We start from the raw sequence: 20,968 nt of genomic DNA, 5'->3' as shown, positions 1-20,968 counted from the left end.
TGCACATCCAGTAGTGACCCCAACTACTTATCAAAACACCTCACCCAGAAAGTCTGGTGGTGCAGGCAGCTACTGCAACCTCAAAACAGGCCCACCATCCCACCAGATAGTGATGTCAAAAGGGTAGATGCATGGGCAAGGACAGTATATTTCTGTGGGAAGCATGGCTCTTGTGCCGACCAACTCCACATGTGCCTTAGCAAAGTTTTCATTCACTCTGTGGGACTGTATTTCCTTTTTTTTTTTATTGGTATTTCAGTTTTTATTAACAGTAAACATTCCCCCCCACCATGCCCTTTCCCACCCTCCTCCCCAACCGCAGATCTTTATTATACTGAGAGTGTTCGTATCTATGCAATGCCCAAAATGTGCAATTTATGCGGGCAGAGTGCCACGTTATAGTCCTCTTATAGAAATCTCAGGACCGTACCCCAGTCTTCCTGAAATGCTGTGTGCATCCCCTGAATGCCATACATCAACCATTCCATAGCAACAATATTCAAAATTTTTAGGAACCAATCATGAACATCTGGGAGATCTTTATCTTTCCAGTGTTGTGCGATTACCACTAGTGCTGGCACCCTTAAAATGGACTGCACTTTGCGTTTGTGTTTTGGCCATTTGCTCTCTTCTGAGGGCCCAAACCTAGCTGAGTGTCTTTTGCTTCTGGATGGGAGGTTTTCCCAAACAGATCTTTAATATATTTGTTGATTGTTCCCCAATAGTGCGCCAACTTGGGGCATTTCAGCCAAATGTGCATCCAATCTCCAATACCATTGCAGTCCCTCTAACATTTATCTGTATTAGTCAATTTCATTTTATAGAATCTATATGGAGTGTAATGTCATTGCATCATTGCCTTATACCAGGATTCCCTAATTTGTAGAGAGCGTGTCAGCTTGGGGATTTCCTTCCATAGAGTCTGCCATTCTTCCTTTGATATTATCCCCAACGTTCGATGCCACGTCTGAACATACCTCAAGTTACCTGTTGCACACTCCTCTTGAAGTAACCGATATAGGTTTGAGATAAGAGATTTCTCACCTGCATCCGAAACCAGGAACTTTTCAAATGCTGTCAGTTGTCTAGTGGCCGCAGTCTTGTACGGAGGGGCCAACAACCAGTGTTGAACCTGAAAATATTAAAATCTCTCCGATTCCTTAAGACCCAGTTCTTTTTTGCGTTTATCGAACAATTTGAAATGTATACCTTGATACATATCTCTTATCTTATTACAATTGCCGTTTTTCCATTTAATAAAGATAACTTTATCCTGCCTCGGTTTGAACTGTGGGTTATTAAAAATCGGGGGAAACGGGGAGGGATATGTTGTAACCTGGCATTGAGAGACCCCCTTGTTTCATATCCTTTCAACTAGTTGGGTTATTTGACTAGCATGCATATTTTCTGGGCGATTTTGTTTGGGAAGCCATAAAGGTTCTGCGATATGTGGACCACAGATCGCTTGTTCCATTTCAGCCCACATTGATTCTGTCTTTGACTATAACCATTCCTTTACCACTCGAAAATGTACTGTTGGATAATATTTTACTAAATTTGGCACCCCCTTTGGAGATTGGCTCCATTAGAGTCCTCATTGCTACGCGAGGGGTTTTGTTATTCCATGTACATTTCAATACCAAACCTAATAGTTCTCGAAAGAAGGCATGTGGTACCTCTATTGGTGGAGCCTGAAAAGGTATAACACCTTTGGAAGAATTGTCATTTTTACTGTATTAATCCGCCCTAACCATGAGATTGTTAACGGGCCCCACTGCTGCATTAAGCGTCGAAGTTCTAAAAGAATCGGGGGGAAAATGTACTTTATATATTGATTGTAGCGAATGTGTTGTATAAATACCCAATAATTTAACTTTCCCTCCTGCCCATGTAAATTGTGTTTTTTGAGATACCCGAGTTACTAATGCCGGGGTATAGGATAGATTCAAAATTTCGGATTTCGTATAGCTTATTTTAAGGCCAGACACTTTCCCAAATTCTTCCAGCTCATGCGTGACCATTATCGGATTCGTCATGGTAATCAACATGTCATCTGCATATGCCATTATCATATGTTTGTCCGTCCCAAACGGAATACCATAAATTGTGTCAGTTTGTCTGATTTTAGTTAAAAAAGGTTCCAAATTGTATTGTACTTTATTTATATAGCGCACCTAGCCCTTGGGCATCTGGGCACATTTCTTATGGTTACATGATAGCACAAATACATGAATGAACAGTTACATTATCTTATAATTACATGATTGCGTAGTGACATGGACATAATTTACTTATTTACAGTTAGATGAAACAATTCCAGTTGCAAAGGTAGGTATTACATAACCAGACGTATATACAAAGAGATAGAAAGAAAGAAGACACAAGGCACACAGTATAAGGCACCTTCCCTGTCGTGAGCCTGTCTGGAGCCACAGGGAGCCCAGGGCCGCAACCCTTAGAGCTACGCCCTCCACCCCTGGATCACCTGCACCCACTGCAAAACCTTGATCCCAAGACAATATTTACTCGCTTCACCAAGCTGCTAACTGCACCTGGCGGACAACGGTCTCAGACCCATGTAAGAAGTTATACTTTACCACTTTGAACAGATTGCGAACTGTTACCCTTTTACTGTTAAAGCTTGCCACCTGATGTCACCATTATTACACATCTGCCTTCAAGAACACGCATTTTTTGTCTAGGTATTACGCATGTATCTCACGTTTCCTTGTTTCCCTTTCCTAACTTGCCTACCTGTATCCAGTAGCATTGTTCATTGGCAATATGATCCTTATGTGTTGTCCAGTTGTGACCGGCTTAGCACTACCTAGCACACGTCAGGAAACTGCAACCAGGTTTTATAATTGCTGCTCTTAGTTTAAACGCTATTGTAATCGCTTCTACCTGTCTGTACAGGCCATCCCCATAGTCAGACACTGCTGCCATAGTTGCTGTTACTTGTCTGCACACTGTATTTTACCCCAGTTGTGATTTTCGAATCTAGACAGGTTGCCATAGTTGCTATTACTTGTCTGCACACTGTATTTTACCCCAGATTGGTATTTTCGAATTTAGACAGTTTGCCATAGTTGATTTTACCTGTCTGCACATTGTATTTCACCCCAGATTGTGATTTTCGAATCTAGACAGGTTGCCATAGTTATTATTACCTGCCTGCACACTCTACCCTAGCCTAGGTTGTGATCTCTGAATTTAGCCAAACCTTTTGTCGCTAAAACTGCCCCAAAGTTGCATTTAGCAACCACCTGCCTCTCAATTCGACTGCTGCATTGATTACTGCATTCTGCACCTTGCTGCCCTGCGAACACCACCACTGTCAACCTTGACAGAACGCTGCCTAGTAACCTAGTCACCTGACCCCCTATCCGACTGCTGCACTGGATTATTGCATTCTGGTACCTAGCTACCCTGTCTTTGAATACCACCCGGGCATCGAAGATGCACCTAGTAGCTACCTGCCCTGCCATCTGACTGCCACACCCTACCTACACCTACAGAATGTACCTCCCAGGCACCTACTCGGCATTGCTGAGAGTAATTCTCCACCTCATCCATTTATCCGGCCAGCCTAGCCCTACCTTTAGCTCTGCCTCTATAGGCAACATTCCCCCACTCATTATGTATCTCACTACACCATGCAGCCTCACCGCTAGAAACGCCAAACTACCGGCCAGATTACCCAAACTATATGAACCTCGAGCCAGGGATGCCATCCAGTCTAAATTGACGAAGCGGACCCCACCTATGTACACAGTCACCCCTACCAACCACCCAATGGACACACCCAAGCATAGCCTAACTAAACTAATACTATGACCAAGCATAAGGCTCACAACTTAACCACTTACACCCACCTGTACCAAAACTATCTCCACGCCCAAAAGAGGCGCCTTAATTAATGCGTGATCTGTAGTAGCCCATGCCACAGATATAGCAGACCTTATTCTTGCAGATGGACTAGATTTCTTAGCCATCACTGAGTCCTGGCTCCATGCAGCCGCTGGCCCAGCTCTCTCACTAGCCATCCCGGATGACTATACTATCCTCCGAACGGATAAAGCAGAATCCAGAGGCGGAGGCCTCGCCTTAATTGCCAAAACGCACCTAAACATTAGACTTGACACCACAAACCTCCTCACTTCGTGTGAATCTCTCACAGCTAAGCTTCCCACTGCCAACTCCCAAACCATCAACATCCACATATTCTACGGACCTCCTGGTCCTTTAGGTTCCTTCGAGGAAGACCTTACCACCATCCTCACCAACAACCTAAAAAAATACTTCCCAGAGTCTCCTTCTAGGAGATTTCAACCTAGGCCTCAAAGATCCCAAAGACCTCCAGGCTACCCTCATTAACAATACCCTGTCAGAATTAGGCTTTACCCAAAGAGTATCCACTGCTACCCACAACAAAGGGAGAACCCTTGACTGGGTAGCAGACTACAACTGTGTGGCCTCCATCACTGCTAATGCCCCTCAACCATGGTCTGACCACTACATCCTCACTTTCAACCTCGAAGCCTCACGCACCATCACTAATAATTCACTTGCCACAGCTATCCCTACGAGAAGCAAGAGAAATATCACAGCTGAAAAACTCATCCCCCTCATTCTACCGACCTTGAACCAACTCTCAGCTACCTCCAAGCCCCACCACCTTGTAGAAAGTTACAATAACTTCATGCGCTCAGCGTTAGACTCTATTGCACCCCTCAAGCTGAGAAAATGTAAGCCAAAAAAACACCTGAACACTTGGTTCTCTACCCACCTAAAAGCCCTCGGACTAGAGAAACGCATAAAGGAACAAGCTTGGAGAAAATCTCCTACAGATACTAACAAGCTGATCCTCAACAAAATAGTCTCCTCATACAAAAAATAAATCATCCTCGCTAAACAAGAATCATATAACCAGAGAATCTCACAAGCCAAATCCAGCACGAAAGAACTGTTCTCTATTATCAAAGAGTTAGAAACTCCTGTCCTAGTCCCAGACACATGTGTGAAAGATAAACAATGGTGCACAAGTGTCCAAAATGCCCTGTCCAATAAAGTCACAGGCCTTCAAATCAAAATCAACAACAAGAAAGAATCCCTAACCAACTCTACTAACTCCACCAACACTCACCCACGCCCCACACCTCAGAACCCCATACCCAACCCACCCACCCGCTTCAGCTTCTCCAAAGTCTCTACATTAGAAGTGGAAAAATTCATCCTCAGCCTTAAACCGTCTAATTGCCAGGGCGACCCTTGCCCCGCACAAATCATTAAAGACGCAGCAAGAGACCTCTCACCATTCATTACCAAACTCATTAATGCTTCCTTCTCTTCAGGCATCATCCCCAACAATCTTAAAGAATTGTGGGTCCTCCCTCTACTCAAAAAACCCTCACTAGACCATTCCATACACACCAACTACAGACCCATCACCACCGTCCCCTTCCTGCCCAAAATATTAGATAAGACTGCCTATCAACAAATACAAAAATATCTTGAACAAAACCACCTCCTGGGAATCAGGCTTTAGGCCCCAACATGGGACAGAAACTGCTCTCATTGATCTTAAGGCCCAAATCGACACTCTGAGAGATAATGGAAAAACAGCTCTACTACTCCTCCTAGACCTCTCAGCAGCATTTGATCTAGTAGATCACAAAATTTTATGCAACCACCTGGACTCGGCCGCTCACTTCTCCCAAGAAGCCATGGGTTGGATTGAGTCATTCCTCAGCAACAGATCTATGCGTGTCTTCTCCACGTCAGCTTCCACCGACCCCATCCCCATCACATGTGGGGTCCCTCAGGGTTCATGCATCTCCCCCACACTGTATAACGTGTTCACGAAGCCCATGTTTGATGATCTTGACGGTCTGGGTATCATCTACACTAATTACGCCGATGATACCCAGATCCTCATCCCGTTGACGGGAGATTACAACAAGGATTTGGCCTTGGTGAACAGGGAGCCATTCAGGCGTGGATGGCCTCCCACAGTCTATGCCTTAATGATGACAAGACTGACCTCATCATCCTCGGATCCACCACTAATCTAAATAAACTGGACCATAACTACACCAGCTTTATTATAGACGGCAATCCCATCAAGGTATCTAAAGAAGTGAAAACCCTAGGAATCTGCCCTCTCCTTCCATAAACAGGTTAGTTCCAGGGCCACCTCCACAGCCTACACATGTAAGCTCATAAGAGCAGCCAAACCTTTCCTATCCACTCAGAACTGCATTACCTTAGCCAGAGCCCTTGTATTATCAAAACTGGACTATTGTAACGCCCTCTACGTAGGAGCCAACAAACAGGTAACCAATAAAATCCAGACCCTACAAAACAATGCTCTCAGAGCAGCACTCAGCATCCCCAAGAGAGAACACATCTCTAACATAAGGAGAACTCACAATTGGCTTACCACCACCGACAAAATCCTGCTCAAAGTAGCCTCCTTAACACACACATGCCTCAATAATGCAGCCCCCTGCTTATAGCCGACAGAATAAAAAGATACACCCCTAACAGGTCCACCAGATCCACCAATGCTAACTTACTTACAGTTCCCAGATTCAATCGAACCAAAATGGGCGGCAACAGTTTCCAAGTGAAAGCAGCCCAACACTGGAACTCTTTACCACCCTCCCTTAGGACACCTCAAACCTATCCCCACTTTAGGCGTAGATACATTCAGTGGTTAAAGAATAATGACCAATAACTGACCTCGCCTTTACTAATCATGTAACCATGTATACCTGTAAACTGTATATTACTGCATCCTTCGCAACTGTATCAGCCTGTGTACACACTGTAAATTACTGTACAGCACTGTAACCAAGCTGAGAATAACCTTGCTGCTCCTGCGCCCTCATACCTTCGGGTCTGGCGCGCAATATAAATGAATAAACATAAACATAAACATATTTAGTAGTTGCAGCACTAACGCGGTGGAAAAGCGTCAGGCTTAGATAAGGATAGCGAGTGGGGGGTTAGGCTTCATACTTGATGAGTCAGTGTTTGACACTCTTTCGGAATTCGTGGTAGGAGGCTCCAATCTAATGCTGGAGGGTAGGGCATTCCAGGCTTAACTGCAAGTACTGGGAAGCTTCTGCCGTCTGCTTTTTAGAGCTTAAACCTTGGTATGATGCGGGCATTAGAATGGTATGATCTGGTTAGTCGGTCTTTCGTGTAGAGTTTCAATTTATCGCACAGGTAGCTGGGTGCTTGATTGTTCAAGCATTTGTAGGTAAGTGAGAGGGTCTTAAATTTGATTTTTTTTGGTTTATTGAGAGCCATCGGACACTGTGCCTAAGTTCTGAGATGTGGAGTGTTCTCGGAAAGTTGATTGCTGCTCTAAGCGCATTGTTCTGATATGTTTGCAGTTTTTTAGGATATTAGTACCCAAGTATAAGGCATTACAGTAGTCTAACTTGGTTAGTACTTAAGCCCTAGCTAAGGTAAGGCAGTTGTCAGTGGTCAGAAAAGGGCTACAGGCGTTGATGAGCTTGCAGGTGTATACAGTAGTGGAAGCCATAGCGTTGGTTTGTCTAGCTAGTTTTGACGTCCTTCGACCTTGATGTTGTTGCCGTCAATATTGATGGTGTTCTGGTTGTCGAGTTTAAGTCTAGCGTGTGTTCCTACTAGGAGTAGTTCTGTCTTGTCATCATTAAGAAAAGTTTATTGCATATAGTTGGGGAGATGGTGGTTATCCCTGTTTTGTACCACGGCTCAACGCTATTGGTAGAGAAAGTTGACCGGTTACTAATTGTGGGATCTTTATAATTTGCCTATAACATTTTCATGAACCCTGAGCCAAATCCCATAGCCTCCATTGTTTTAAAAAGAAACAACCATTCCACCCTATCAAACGCTTTTTCTGGTGACAGGCCCTTCTGATATTGTCATGGGTTTGGCAGTTCTTAATAAACCCTGACTGATCGGGATGAATCCATATTGGAAGAATATCTATCAATCTATTGGCCAAAATTTGAATGTACATTTTTGCATCTAGATTGATCAATGCAATAGGTCGATATGATCCGCATGCTGTAGGGTCTTTGTTGGTTTTAGGCAAGAGTACTAATTTAGCTTTCTCCATAGATGATGAAATACGGCTCGTGTTTTTGAACGAATTATATAATTTTAGCATTTTCGGGGCCAGAATCGTTTGATAGGTTTTATAAAACGGAGCAGTATAGCCGTCCAGACCTGGAGCTTTATTCATTGGAAGCTTTTTGATTACATATAAAAGTTATTCAGTCGTGATCTCTTTTTCCAATTGCTCTCGTGTCTGGGGTGTAATTTTTGGAAGCTTGACTGAGCTTAAGTATGTTAGAGGATCTGGATTATCTGAGTCGTATAGTTTAGAGTAAAATTCAACAAATTGCGAAATTATCCAAAGTGTTGCTGTTATCAACTCACCATTTTTATCTTTGACTCCTACTATTTTGCATGAGGCCTGGGTCTGCCTTAATTGTCTGGCTAGCAACCGGTCTGCTTTATTTGCTTGAATATAGAATTTTTGTTTTGCATATAATAGCTTTTTTTCTGCTTTTGAGGGTAATGACAGATGTAGCCTCCTTCTAACATTCCTATAAGCTTTTTTAATAGCTGGGCTGCCCTCAATTTCCATTTTGTTCCTAATTAATGTCAATTCTGACTCCAATTCTGATTCTACTGCCCGCCGTATCTTATGTCTAGCTGCCCCATCAGAGATCATTTCCCTCCTGAACGATGCCTTAAAGGAGTCCCATAGAGTGTCTATTGAAATCCCCCCTGTATCATTTAACGCAAAACATTATTCAATTTTTGCACCCAGCATGTCTTTCTGAATATGATCCCGGAATAATTCCGAAGGACAACCCACATTCGCAGAAGAGATAGCTTCACTTCCAGGGGAGAGTGATCTGAGATGATCATTGGAAGTATCTCTATATTTGAATCATTTCCCATCAGCACTGCCGATAACCAACCATAATCTATGCGTGAAAACGATTTATGGACATGGGAGTAGTGTGTATAACCTTTTTCTTTTTCCCTTCAAGGTAGTCCAAACTTCAAGGACCGCTATCTGATTTATTTTATTGCACAACTCTTGTGAAGAGGAGGGTTCTGTATGTTTTGTCCTTGCACTTCTATCATTCAATGGTTACCACGCCAAATTGAAATCCCAAATATTAGCACTTCCCTTATCGTGAATGTTTCCAGTTCAGTTAATGTTTTTTCTCAAAAAGCTATCCTGGCCCGTGTTTGGAGCATAAAGTGATGCTATGGTCAATTTAGTCGAATCAATGTTGACGGACACAAAGAGAAATATACCTTCCTTGTCTGTTTTTTTGTTATTTATTTTACATTGTAACCCCTGCCTAAATTCTGTTAAAAGCCCGCCACTTTCCGTAGTGCATTAGCTTGAATAATTATCGGATAATGTCTGATAAATAGACGGGCCTTGTCTCGGCTAATCTGGGCTTCCTGTAAAATTAAAACTTCAGGACGATGCCGTGCTAGGAATCCCTCTAATTTCTTGCGTTTGACCAGGGTATTCAGCCCTTGAACATTAAAAGATATATACTTAAATACAGTTCCTATTTTATGACACTATTTATATACAGCACTCTACCCCACACACTCTGGCATTAAAAACATTGCCTAAAACTTTCAGCGGTTGTCCCCACCATACATAGCCCCCCAAACTTCCCTCATTCCCAACATCATATCCCCCAAACCTCTGCCTCGCCCCACACCCCCCTTGTGTGACCCTTTGTACCTATAGTACGTATAACCTTCACTTCTCCCACGTGGATCACCATTTCCTCCAGGGTCCCCCATATGGTGTCCTAAAACCCTCTTTTCCACCACTCCGTTGGTTCCAAGTGGAGCATTCCGTACTTGCACTATCTTCTTCCCAATCTGGTTAGCATCCTTAACTGGAGAGCCAAGAAATTCCCCTCATCAATATCCCTTTTGTATCATTTTTTCTTCTCCATTATCGGGACTCGCAAATGAATATCTCTCTGTATCCATTCAGGCCCCCGTTCCGGGTGCTGCTGATATATCTGATGATTCTTCGCCTTCGGCCCTCTAGGCCCGTCCTTCCAATTGCACTAATTGACTCCCTGCGGTTTCTCCTCCATCTTCATTTATTTCCAACAGCTCCATTCCTTCTACAAGAGATGTGATTCTGTGTAGCCTCCAGTTAAGTTAGAAGGTGACGCCAAATGGGAATGTCCATCTATATCATTTTCTTTATTTGCAGCATTTTTACCACAGTTTGCATTTCTCTGCATTTTTGGAGGATAGTCGAGGAAAGGTCTTGGTATTGCTGCGCCATTATAAGCAATTGGGCCTGTTTGCCTAGCTGCCCAGAGAATTTGTTCCTTTTGCGGATATAACCCACTCGCTACCAGCAAATCTCTAGGGCGTGAGCCTGGATCGACTCTTTTTGGGCCAACCCTGTGGACACGATCGATTAGGATCTCTTCCTTTGCCCCGAGCAGCTCTTTAAAAATTGAAACTATTGCCTCTGTAAGATCAGAGTCTGTAACTGATTCCGGAAGGTTCCTGACCCGAATGTTCACCATGCGCGACCTATTCTCTAAATCCTCACATTGGATCTCAAGATTCTGGGTCGCTCTAGCCAACTGTTCCAGCAGCTCCTCCGATTGTCGGCTGTCCAAGGTCAGGTCTTGTATCGTTCTTTCATTGGCATCAGTACGTTCTCCCAATTCCGTTTTATTATTAATTAGTTGTTTAATTTCCGTTGTGAAGGTGGTAAATTGCATCTGAAACGAGGCAGTGAACGTGCTCTGGAACTCCTGGAAGCTTTTCCTGACGTCATCTTTGGAAGTTGCCATTTCTGTTGTAGCAGCGTCGGATTGAATTTTGAGAGCTATCCGGATGGGTCCTGGAGGTCCTGGCCCAGATGTTCTGTAGAGGGCTGTCTTTAATAGGCTATACGTTCGAGCGAGGAATTGATGAGGTCTTCTTTTTTGTGCCTGGCATAAGGTGACTGCCTCCCTAATTTGTGCTGACCTTGTAGCAACCTTGCTCGCTGTGAACTGTCACCTAGCCCCTCATGAATCTACGTCTTCTGCGGCTATGTTCAGCTCTGACTGCCTTTCAGTATTGCTGTGTCCAGCCCCTTTATACCTGGCCTCCTGTAATTTTTCCACTTGTTTCTTCAGGCACTTAATGTTTCTGCTGCCTGCTTCCGCCCATCGGAGACTCCCCAGCAGCAAAGCCTTTATTGCCCCTGTCTGTCCTGATCCACTGCAGACCAAAAGAGTCTTAGCTTGGCTCAATACAAAAGAGACTATGACTATGACTGTGCACTGTGTGTGTGTGCTTTATTGTAGGCTTTGCATGTTCATATTTCACTCGTGTGCCACTCTGAGATTTAACTCGTGACTGCTTTACTTTCTGCTAACTTTCACCTTATAGCCACACCCAAGCCATGCATTTGCAGCTTGTTTTCACCACCTCTGTTGAGTTTTGTTGCTTTCGTTTCTCCCAGAGCACACAAACTTAAATAAAGTGATTCCTTATGGGTTAACTGTGTTTTGCTTCTCAATGGGGGTTCAATTGGCCTGCTGTGTTTCATTTTTTTCTGTACTCAATAAAAGTGCTGAGAGGGATCGCGTTAGGCCTACCTTAATTCAGGCAGCTCCAGTTGATGCCGTCTTTCTTTTACAGTGTCTCCCGGTGTCGCGCAACTCATATTTCTGTTATCCTGCCGCACTGCCATGTATTCAGGGAATCCTCCGAAGCGGGTTCACGATCCTCGCATGGCTTCCACTGCTTCCGTGCTAGTCTTTCCACATCCTTCCAACTCGCTAGAGGACTCCGACTGCAAATTGCCTCATCAATGCAGGTCACCACATATGCAGGGTACAGCACTCTTCGTAACTGGCGTGGCAGGGCCGTAAACGCGCCAAATCAGATCTTATTTTTTCGTATGCACATCCAATTCTAAAGTGATAAGAGGAGGCTTACTTCACCAAGTTGGTTTCCGAAGCTTGTGGTGAGGGATGCTGCTTGTATAGCCTTATTTTAATGCCGTTTGCATCAGATTATGCACGGAGCTCCGCCTGCACCCCCACCTCAGTGCATAGTGACCATCTTGGAATCCGGGACTGTATTTCTATGGTGACTGAGCATATTCCTGAAAGGGAGGAAAGAGACGGTTTCTTGGCTATTGCTAAAGACGGCAAAGAAGCCATGTGCAAATCTCTTCAGTCGGGTCTGAATTCTGCTGACAGCATCAGCAGGGCCATGACGGCAAGCACCTTAATTCACAGATTTGCGTGGTTGAGGAAGTCTGAATTTGCACCGGATGTGCAATCTAGACTCCTTAACATGCCTTTTAACAGGTCTCACCTTTTTGGCAGCAATGCTGACAAAAGTCTTGAGAAGCTGCAGGCCTCGAAGGCGGCAGCCAAATCTTTAGGTGCCGCTATTAGGCAGCCTCAACCCTTTCACCCCAGTGGACAGCCTTGGCGGGGTAGATCTTTTCGCTACTACTCCTCATTTGGTAGAGCGAAAGGAATGGCGCGTCAAAGAGGCCAAAGAAGATTCCCTTGTGGTGGACGAGGGAGAGGTGCAAAGCCTGCTCAAGCAGGGGCATCTTTACCAACGGACACTGCTTCAGCCGGCTCAAAACCATTCTAAGGTCTTGAGTCACGACACCACAATGGGAGGAAGACTGTCTCGGCATCTGAAAGAATGGCGAGACATTACTTTGGATGCTAGGGCATTAGAAACCATAGCCCAAGGTTACTGCCTTCCCTTCATTCAGAGACCTCAGAACCATCCACTGGGGAGCCATTCTTTGAAGATTCCAGATCCGTTCCTTGTGCAGGAAATTTTGACCCTGATAGAGAGCTGCTATAGAGCCGGTACATGTAGTGGAGAGGAACAAAGGATGGTGTGCTCCATATTTCCTAATCCCCAAGAAAGATGGAGGACTGAGACCCATCTTGGACTTGAGCTACTTGAACAGGTTCCTCGGGAAGGACGAGTTCAAGATGATCACATTTTCTCAGATCCTTCAGGCCCTCCAAATCCCGGAATGGATGGTGTCATTGGACCTTCAGGATGCTTTTTTTCATTTGCCAATCCATCTCAAACACAGAAATTACCTGATGTTCGCCATTGGTGATTCTCATTATCAGTTTTGAGTTCTGCCATTCGGGCTGACCTCCGCCCAAGGGTCTTCACCAAACTGAAAGCAGTTGTGACCGCGAGTCTCAGGAGAGGAAGGATTCACATCTATCCCTACCTGGACGATTGGCTGATCAGAGCGCGTTCTCCCGAACAAGTTCTAGATCATCTCAATGCCACCTGCCACTCTCTTCACAGACTGGGCTTCTCCCTCAATAACAAGAAGTCCCATATGTCACCTTTTCAAAAGCTCCAGTTAATCTGGGCTGTACTGGATACATCCTGGGGAAAGAGCTCGCCACCCGAGGTGAGAGCTCAAGACATTCTGCAGATGGTCACCAAGTTTCAGAGTGCCCAGCGTCTCCCGCCCTTTGACTTTTTGAGTTTGCTCAGCCTCATGGCATCCTGCATTTTTCTGGTGCCAGAGACTCGCCTGAGAATGAGATCCCTTCAATGGGCTCTCAGAACACAAAGGTCTAAATTCTCGGGCAACATGTCAGACCTACTTCAGGTTCCAAGCAGGGTTGCACAGGATCTCTTGTAGTGGGCCTGCGAGGACAACATTCTGAAGGGAGAACCTTTTTGGCAACCATGGCCAGAGATAACAGTAGTGACGAACGCCTCACTCACTGGGTGTGGAGCCCACGCCAACGATCTGACAATCAGCGGTCGTTGGTCTACATTGGAGTCTAAACCACGCATCAATCTTTTGGAGCTGAGGGCAATCAGACTTGCACTGAAGGCCTTTCTACCATCTGTATAGGGAAAGAATGTCCTGATAATGACGGACAACACAGTAGCCATGTACTACCTCAACAAGAGAGGAGGTGTAGGGTCACTACCACTATGCAGAGAGGCAATGCAGCTCTGGTACTGGGCAATACAAGAAGGAATCTCCCTATCGCCAGTTCACCTACCCGGGGAGGAGAACACGGCGGTGGACGCTCTGAGCAGGCAGAACACAGTCTCCCACGAGTAGGAGCTAGCTCAGGAAGTCCTTCAAGAGATCTTCACCCTTTGGGGAACCCCTCAAGTGGATTTGTTGGTGACCAGTGTCAACTGAAAGTGCAAACTGTACTGTTCCAGGTAATTTCCTCCAAGAGGAGCTCTAGGAGACGTGCCCGTGGTGGACTGGGAGTTTCCACTCCTGTAGACGTTTCCTCCAGTCCCCGTCATTCCTTGCGTGATCAGGAGGTTCAGAATGTTTGGAAAACTCATGATCCTAATTGCCCCAGATTGGGCCAAGACAACGTGGTACGCGGACCTTCTGGACATGTCTATCTGCCCTCCAATACGTCTTCGGCAAAGAGAGGACCTTCTCTCGCGAGAGGAGAGTTGGGTGCTCTCAGCCTTCACGCATGGTTTCTGATAGGTTGAGATGCAATTATTGGGACCTTCCGGATGACGTAATGGAGATTTTGCTTTTTTGCGAGAAGGCCAGCAACAAAGTCCTTGTACCGCTGCCGTTGGAGCAAATTCTGCAGCTGGTGCCGGGTCGAGAATATAGACCCTTTACTATGCAAAACACCAGAGGTGTTATCTTTTCTACTGTACCCAGCCAATCTGGGGTTGCAGGTTGGAACAATTAAAGGCTGTTTGGTGGTGCTATCCATCTTTAATCGCTCGTCTGAAGAATCTTCATATTTTAATATCCCACTGTTGACACAATTTCTGAAAGGACTCACCAATGTGTTCCTCCATCTCCTTTCCAAGTTGCTGTTTGGGACCTTAATCTTGTGTTAATATGTCTTGTTTGCACAATTTGAACCACTCCATTTATGTCCATTAAGGTTACTAACGTTCAAGACCATTTTGTTCATAGCACTAACTTCAGCCGTAGAGTGAGTGAATTGCAGGCACGATCATCTAAACCGTTTACAATTTTCCACAGGGATAAGGTCGTCCTGTGTGTTAAACCTTCATTTTTGCCTAAGATCATTTCAGATTTTCATGTAGGACAAAATGTTGTATTACCCACTTTCTACCCTCCACCTCATCCTGTCAAGGAGGAATAGAGGTTGCACAGATTAGATCCACCTAGTGCTCTGAGCTTCTACATTTCTAGATTGTCCAACCTTCGTCTAGATGATCAACTTTTTATAGGCTATACAGGACACAAACTGGGTCAGGCTGTGACAAAGCAGACCTTATCCAGATGGATTATTCTAGCAATTTCTGAATGCTACAGGCATATGGGCAAAGATCCTCCAGAAGGCTTGAGGCCCATTCCACCAGAAGCATGGCTACCTCTTCGGCTCTGCAAAGAGGGGTTCCTATCAAAAACATTTGTTAGGCAGCTATGTGGTCTACAATACACACGTTCACAAAACATTACTGCCTTGATTCTGTGAATCAGCATGGAAGCTTTGGAAAAGCTGTCCTCCGTTCGGTTCATGGAAACCATTGATGACAAAATTCTTACTCCCTCCACCAAAACAAACACTGCTTTGGGAGTCTATCAAAGATGAGGAATAAGTGGGAGGACACAATCCATTCGAAGAATAAGTTACTTACCCCTGGTAAAGTTCTTTCGATGGATGTTCCTCCAACGTATTCCTCATCGCCCTCCCACCCTACCCCACAGTAGAATATCCCATGCTATTCCAGCTTTTGCGCCTTCAAAGCTTAGTATGGTCAAACATGTGTTTATGCCGGTATTTCTACTGAAAGAAAAACAGAACTGAAGCCAACAGGCACTGCATGTGCTATATATACCTTCGATGACATCATCCTCGAGACTGAGGCCCTCGAGGGACATCGAGTTGACTGTATCGACACATAGCGCCCTCTGCCGAAAAACAATTTCCGAAGCAGCTGAAGCTGGATATTGAATATCAAATATGGGGAATATGTAGGAGGAACATCCAGTTGAAAGAACGTTATTTGGGGTAAGTAACTTGTTCTTTTGAGATTGCCCTTGTATGACCTGAAGAGGGCCCACTTCACATCACATGGTCAGTGTAGAGCAAGAGCCCAATTCATCAAATGTAGGTATTGCAGAGCTGTGGAGATTTGTTTGAGGTACCATGTACAGTAGAGCAAATGTTATCGTTATGGTAAGTATATATTGTTACCGTTTTTGTGGTGCAACATGCACTACCTGTGCAATTCAGTAGAAATATATCTAATTGTTTATTCACTTGCTATCAATACAATGCATTATCCTAAATAGCTGGATAAAAGATTTAGAGGATGCAAGTAATACAATGCATTATCCTAAATGGCTGGATAAAAGATTTAAAGGATGCAAGTTGACCCTCACAGAAGTGGGTAAAGTGGCATTCACACACTCTATCTGAGGACATTATACCTGCTTTAGCCTTCTGATTGCTTAACTCCTTCCGCTTCAGAAGTATTGAATACTGCAATATTTGCTGGTTTTATTTTATAAAAATGTTGCCTTTTTTATTCAGGTGATGCAGTCTTCAATAGCCAGCTCCAAGATGAGAAGTCATCCGTGGATAGCCAGGTACAGAATATAAAAATCAGAATATAAAATGTTTAGCATGCTGATCTGGGATTGGATTATAATCAGTTTACAAAGAACTGCTGAATGGTTGTAGTGTCAGCAGGTTAGCTTACTCCCACCCTTCAGTATAATTCTTTTGGTGTGTCATGTTGGTAAAAAAGTCTTTTAGTGGGATGGATAACTTCAGTATTTGAAGTTTCTTCTTTGTTTCGAACATTACCTTCAGAAATAGAGATTTGAAACTCTGGTACCAAATAGAATGTTAACCCTCTAAAAGCTGCCTGTCTTGTTTGTAAAATCCACCAGGGAAACTGGCTTTTGTGGAATATTGCTGACATTTTTTCGAGTTGATTTTTATATCATTTAAATTTAGAAAATGGCAGTCCATGCTGGGGGTGGGGGGCGGAGTAGTCAAAGCAATTTACCTACCTTTGTCATTAGTAAGTTGGTACATCTGGTATTACTTTGGTACCCTGGGCGACTGCCAGAAGAAATGTAAACAGTTGCCTTCCATTTAAGGAATTCTATTCACATATAATAGTAAAATGTACCCAACCTTGTCCAGCTTTTATTACATAATGAAGATAGCCCCTGCTTACTGCTCAGGGAGTCTTGATTCTATTAAAGACACAGAGGCAAGCATTATGCTTCAACTTCTTTACTTCTACTCTTCAGCAGTTTCAACAAATAAACGGAACATGACACAAACATCTAATTTTCCTTTTTCTTGTTTTTTTTACATCTTTAAAATGCATTTCCCTCTTTCCATGCTCTCCTCTGTAGTACATCTTTTTTTCTGTCTTTGGCTAGTAACCATTTCCTGTCTCTATGCTCTGCCTCTTCTTTGGATGGTCTGAACTAATCCTTAACATTTTGCAACTGGAACTGAAGTACACTTAAACAAAAACAACCTTGAACTGGATACTTCTCAAGACATGGTCCGTTATCCAACCATTCAGTCTCTCCTAAGCCCCTGCACGAAACCGATCTTCTCACTTCTTCCACTCACTCAACTGTTCTTCTGGTCATCTCCTGATAAACAGAGAATAACATTGTTAAGGGTGGGGAAAACATTGTCCTGTGCAAAGAAATCAGCATACCATTTTTAACATGTCAATCATATGCAGTGCAAGCGCCGGGTGGGATAGTAATGCTCGCCTGTCTTTATTAGAATCAAGACTCCCTACGCAGTAAGCAGGGGTAATTGTCATTCTATGTCAAGACCGGAGACAAGCATTTTGCTTTTTCAATGCTCTGTACCACTGTTCCCACTATCGGAACTACTGGCTCGAAATAAAAAGTCTTAACTGAGCTGTCATTTGACCAGTCTGCTGATTTTAAGATGTCTACTAAGGCCACACCTGCTGCAAAGGCCGTGGAAGCCTTGCCTCGCCTCCTCTAACAGAGTGCGCTCGGAACTGCGTCAAATCTATGCCTGCTTGCTGCATTATCTTGCGCACCCATCTGGCGATGGTTGCTATTGTTACTGCTCTGAACGGCTTCTTACGTGCAATTTATAATTGCGTAATGCCGGCTGAACAGAATTCTAGTGTCCTGGACTCATACTCCCGCATACACTCCCCCACACATAGCTTTGGCTGCTGGTGCAGATAGGGAAGACAAGTATGTCTTTGTCCTCCTAGTCATTGTAAAAGTGATACCTTCTGGCCCCTAGGCCTTTTTTGTTCACGTCCAACGCTCCAACGTCTGAGACACACCTCCAAGACACTAAACACAATAGCATAGCTAATTTCCAAGATAATTACGAAATTAATAAGTACTGGCTAAGTGGTCAGGAACTGAAGTACTACGTTCACGTCCCATACGAATGTGTACTTAGATGCTGGGGAGCTTGAAATTGTGCCCCTTTCATCAATCTGGATACCGACGGTTGGGTGATCTCCTATCAGTAAACGATCCAGAGGTGCATGGCTTGCTGGAATCGCTGATCGATACACTCCCATGGTCCTAAATGCTTTGCCCTCTTTCCAGAGCAAAGCTAGCAAATTAGGCACTGATACTACTGGGGCAGAAACGGGAGAAATATTTTGCCTTTGACCCCAGGTCTCCCATCTACTCCATGCTGTGTCATAGCTCCTTCGTGTGAATGGGGCCCATGATTCTGTGATGAACTGTGCAGCTTGTCTTGAAATGCTTGACACGTTCCATCTTCTGCTGACACCCTGCATGCCATCAGCGGGAGCGTGGCCTTCACTCTGAGGATTAAATGACCCAGCTGGGTCCGTGAGGAGGTGCGTGCCTGACTGGAGAATCCGCTGGGAATCCGAGAAAGTTCCATCAGTACTGGAAACCAAACTTGTGATTTCCAAATGGGCGCTATTATCATTATGTTCCCTTTCTCTCTGCGGACTTACGCTTCTACTCTGCACATCATTATGAATGGGGGAAAGGCATAGTGTAGTTCCTTGCGCCAGTCTTGCAGGACTGCATCTGTCCCTTGCACGCTCAGGTCCAGTCTCCAGATGAAGTACCGACTTGCCTACGTGTTCACCCGGGATGCAAATAGGTCTGTGTGGATTGGTCCCCACAGCCGATCTATTCACTGCAAGATTTCCCTGTCAAGCCTCCAGTCGCTGTAATCTGTCAGGTGACGAGAGTTCCAATCTGCCACTATGTTCAGTGTTCCGGGGAGGTATTCTGCTGTTATAGCTATCCCTGTCTGCAGGCAATAATGCCAAAAATCTTTTGCTAATTTTGTCAGCAGTCTAGATTTCATTCCTCCTAGATGATTTATGTATATGACCACTGAGATGTTGTCCATCTTTAGCAGAATACAGCAGTTTGCTCTTCCTTTGGTAAACGCTTTTATAGCGAAAGACCCAACTAGCAGTTCTAGGCCATTTATGTGCAGCTGCAACTCTCCTGCGCCCCACTTACCTCCTGTCTCTAGTCCGCTGCAGTGAGCTCCCCAGCCTGCTCTGCTGGCATCTGATTCTATGACTAGATCCGGACTGTCTCCAAAGATGGCGCGTCCGTTCCACGAGTCCATTTTCTAAAGCCACCAACGTAATTCTGTGATCGATTCCTAATCTAATGTGACTGTCTGATGATATCTTAGACCCTGTCGCAGACGCCTTATCTTTAGTCTCTGCAGGGCTCTGTAGTGCAATGGTCCAGGAAAAAAGGCCTGAATGGAGGCTGCAAGCAGACCTACTACTCTCGTGAGCGCACGAAGAGAGATGGTCTGTTTGTCTAGGCACATCTGTATCACCTTCTTGATCTCCCGGAGCTTCTTGGAGGAAGCTCTAAGGTTGCTTTTCTTGTGTCTACTACAAATCCTAAGAAATCTAGTCTTCATGCCGGTGACATGTCTAACTTGGTTCACTAGAAATCCCAGTGACACTAGCAGGGTCTTCACCCATTTCGTCTGATACTGTAGCGTGTCTGTCGCTTGCTAGTAGCAAAATGTAATTGAGATATATAATTATAGTTATGCATTTCTCCTTGATTGCTGCTGCTATTGGTCACATGAAGTTGGTGAAGGCCCATGGTGACGGCGTCAGTCCGAACAGCATTGACTTGAATTGACAGTATTGTCCTTCCCAGGCGAATGCTAGAAACAGTCTGTATACTATAGCCACAGGAATAGTGAGATATGCGTCTTTTAGATCTATCCTTGACAACCAGTCGTCCTCAGAATGTCCCTCAAATGATGGATGCCTTCCATCTTGAAGTGCCTGTACACTATCCAACTGTTTAGCTCCTTGAGGTTTATGACTGGTCTCACTTTCTCTTTCCTGTACCCCTTCTGCCACTGCCTCTGCCAATTAACTTCCTAGCACCTGTTTAAAGCTAAGCACTAGGTCTTGCACTTGCTCTCCCCCCCCCCCCCACTCTTGGTCTGACATATTTGAGTGGCTGGGCGATGTGTGCCCAATACCTGTACTAGCAGGCTGCTGTGCACATCCACTGTTCAGTTGGTGGTCAAGTTTTGTGGCTTGCACCTTATTAATATTTTGTTCAAGAGAATAGCTAACTTGACTGTTCAGAGGCAGTTAATTTCCACTTCTCCGTAACTGCTGCTACAAGCGCTGGTATCTCCCGTGCAGTAAATCGTGCTGCTCTCACTTCAGAGACTTAGAACCTTATACGCTTCTTTCGTATCGTGTTGCACAAGTGACAGGCTCTTGGATGTGGCTGCTCCCACACAAGGGAGGAGCCGCTGTATGCTCCGGGAGTAGTTTGCGAGCCTGTCGAACGAAACCTAGGACATGTTTGAAATGAAGCACAGGGTCTCGTTCAGCTCGAAGTGGGGTGTATTTGCTTACTTCACTTCGTGCTTAGGCCGCGTTGCTGCCA

At 44.7% G+C, this 20,968-nt stretch overlaps 1 protein-coding gene across 13 annotated transcripts in view; it reads left to right on the top strand.

Annotated features, from left to right (window-relative positions):
- Positions 1-20,968, top strand: part of CLIP1 (CAP-Gly domain containing linker protein 1) — a 1,286,645-nt gene that overhangs the window by 1,195,439 nt on the left and 70,238 nt on the right. For all 13 annotated transcript variants that reach the window (XM_069619609.1, XM_069619610.1, XM_069619607.1 and 10 more), the window contains one exon: positions 16,593-16,648. In XM_069619609.1, the coding sequence (XP_069475710.1) occupies positions 16,593-16,648 (56 nt within the window). The remainder of the gene's footprint in view (positions 1-16,592; positions 16,649-20,968) is intronic.

Source organism: Ambystoma mexicanum, chromosome 10, assembly GCF_040938575.1.
Source record: "Ambystoma mexicanum isolate Mex_15411 chromosome 10, UKY_AmexF1_1, whole genome shotgun sequence".
Taxonomy (NCBI): domain Eukaryota; kingdom Metazoa; phylum Chordata; class Amphibia; order Caudata; family Ambystomatidae; genus Ambystoma; species Ambystoma mexicanum.
The sequence above is the reverse complement of the archived record's forward strand: the minus strand, read 5'-3'. Positions and strand labels throughout refer to the sequence as shown.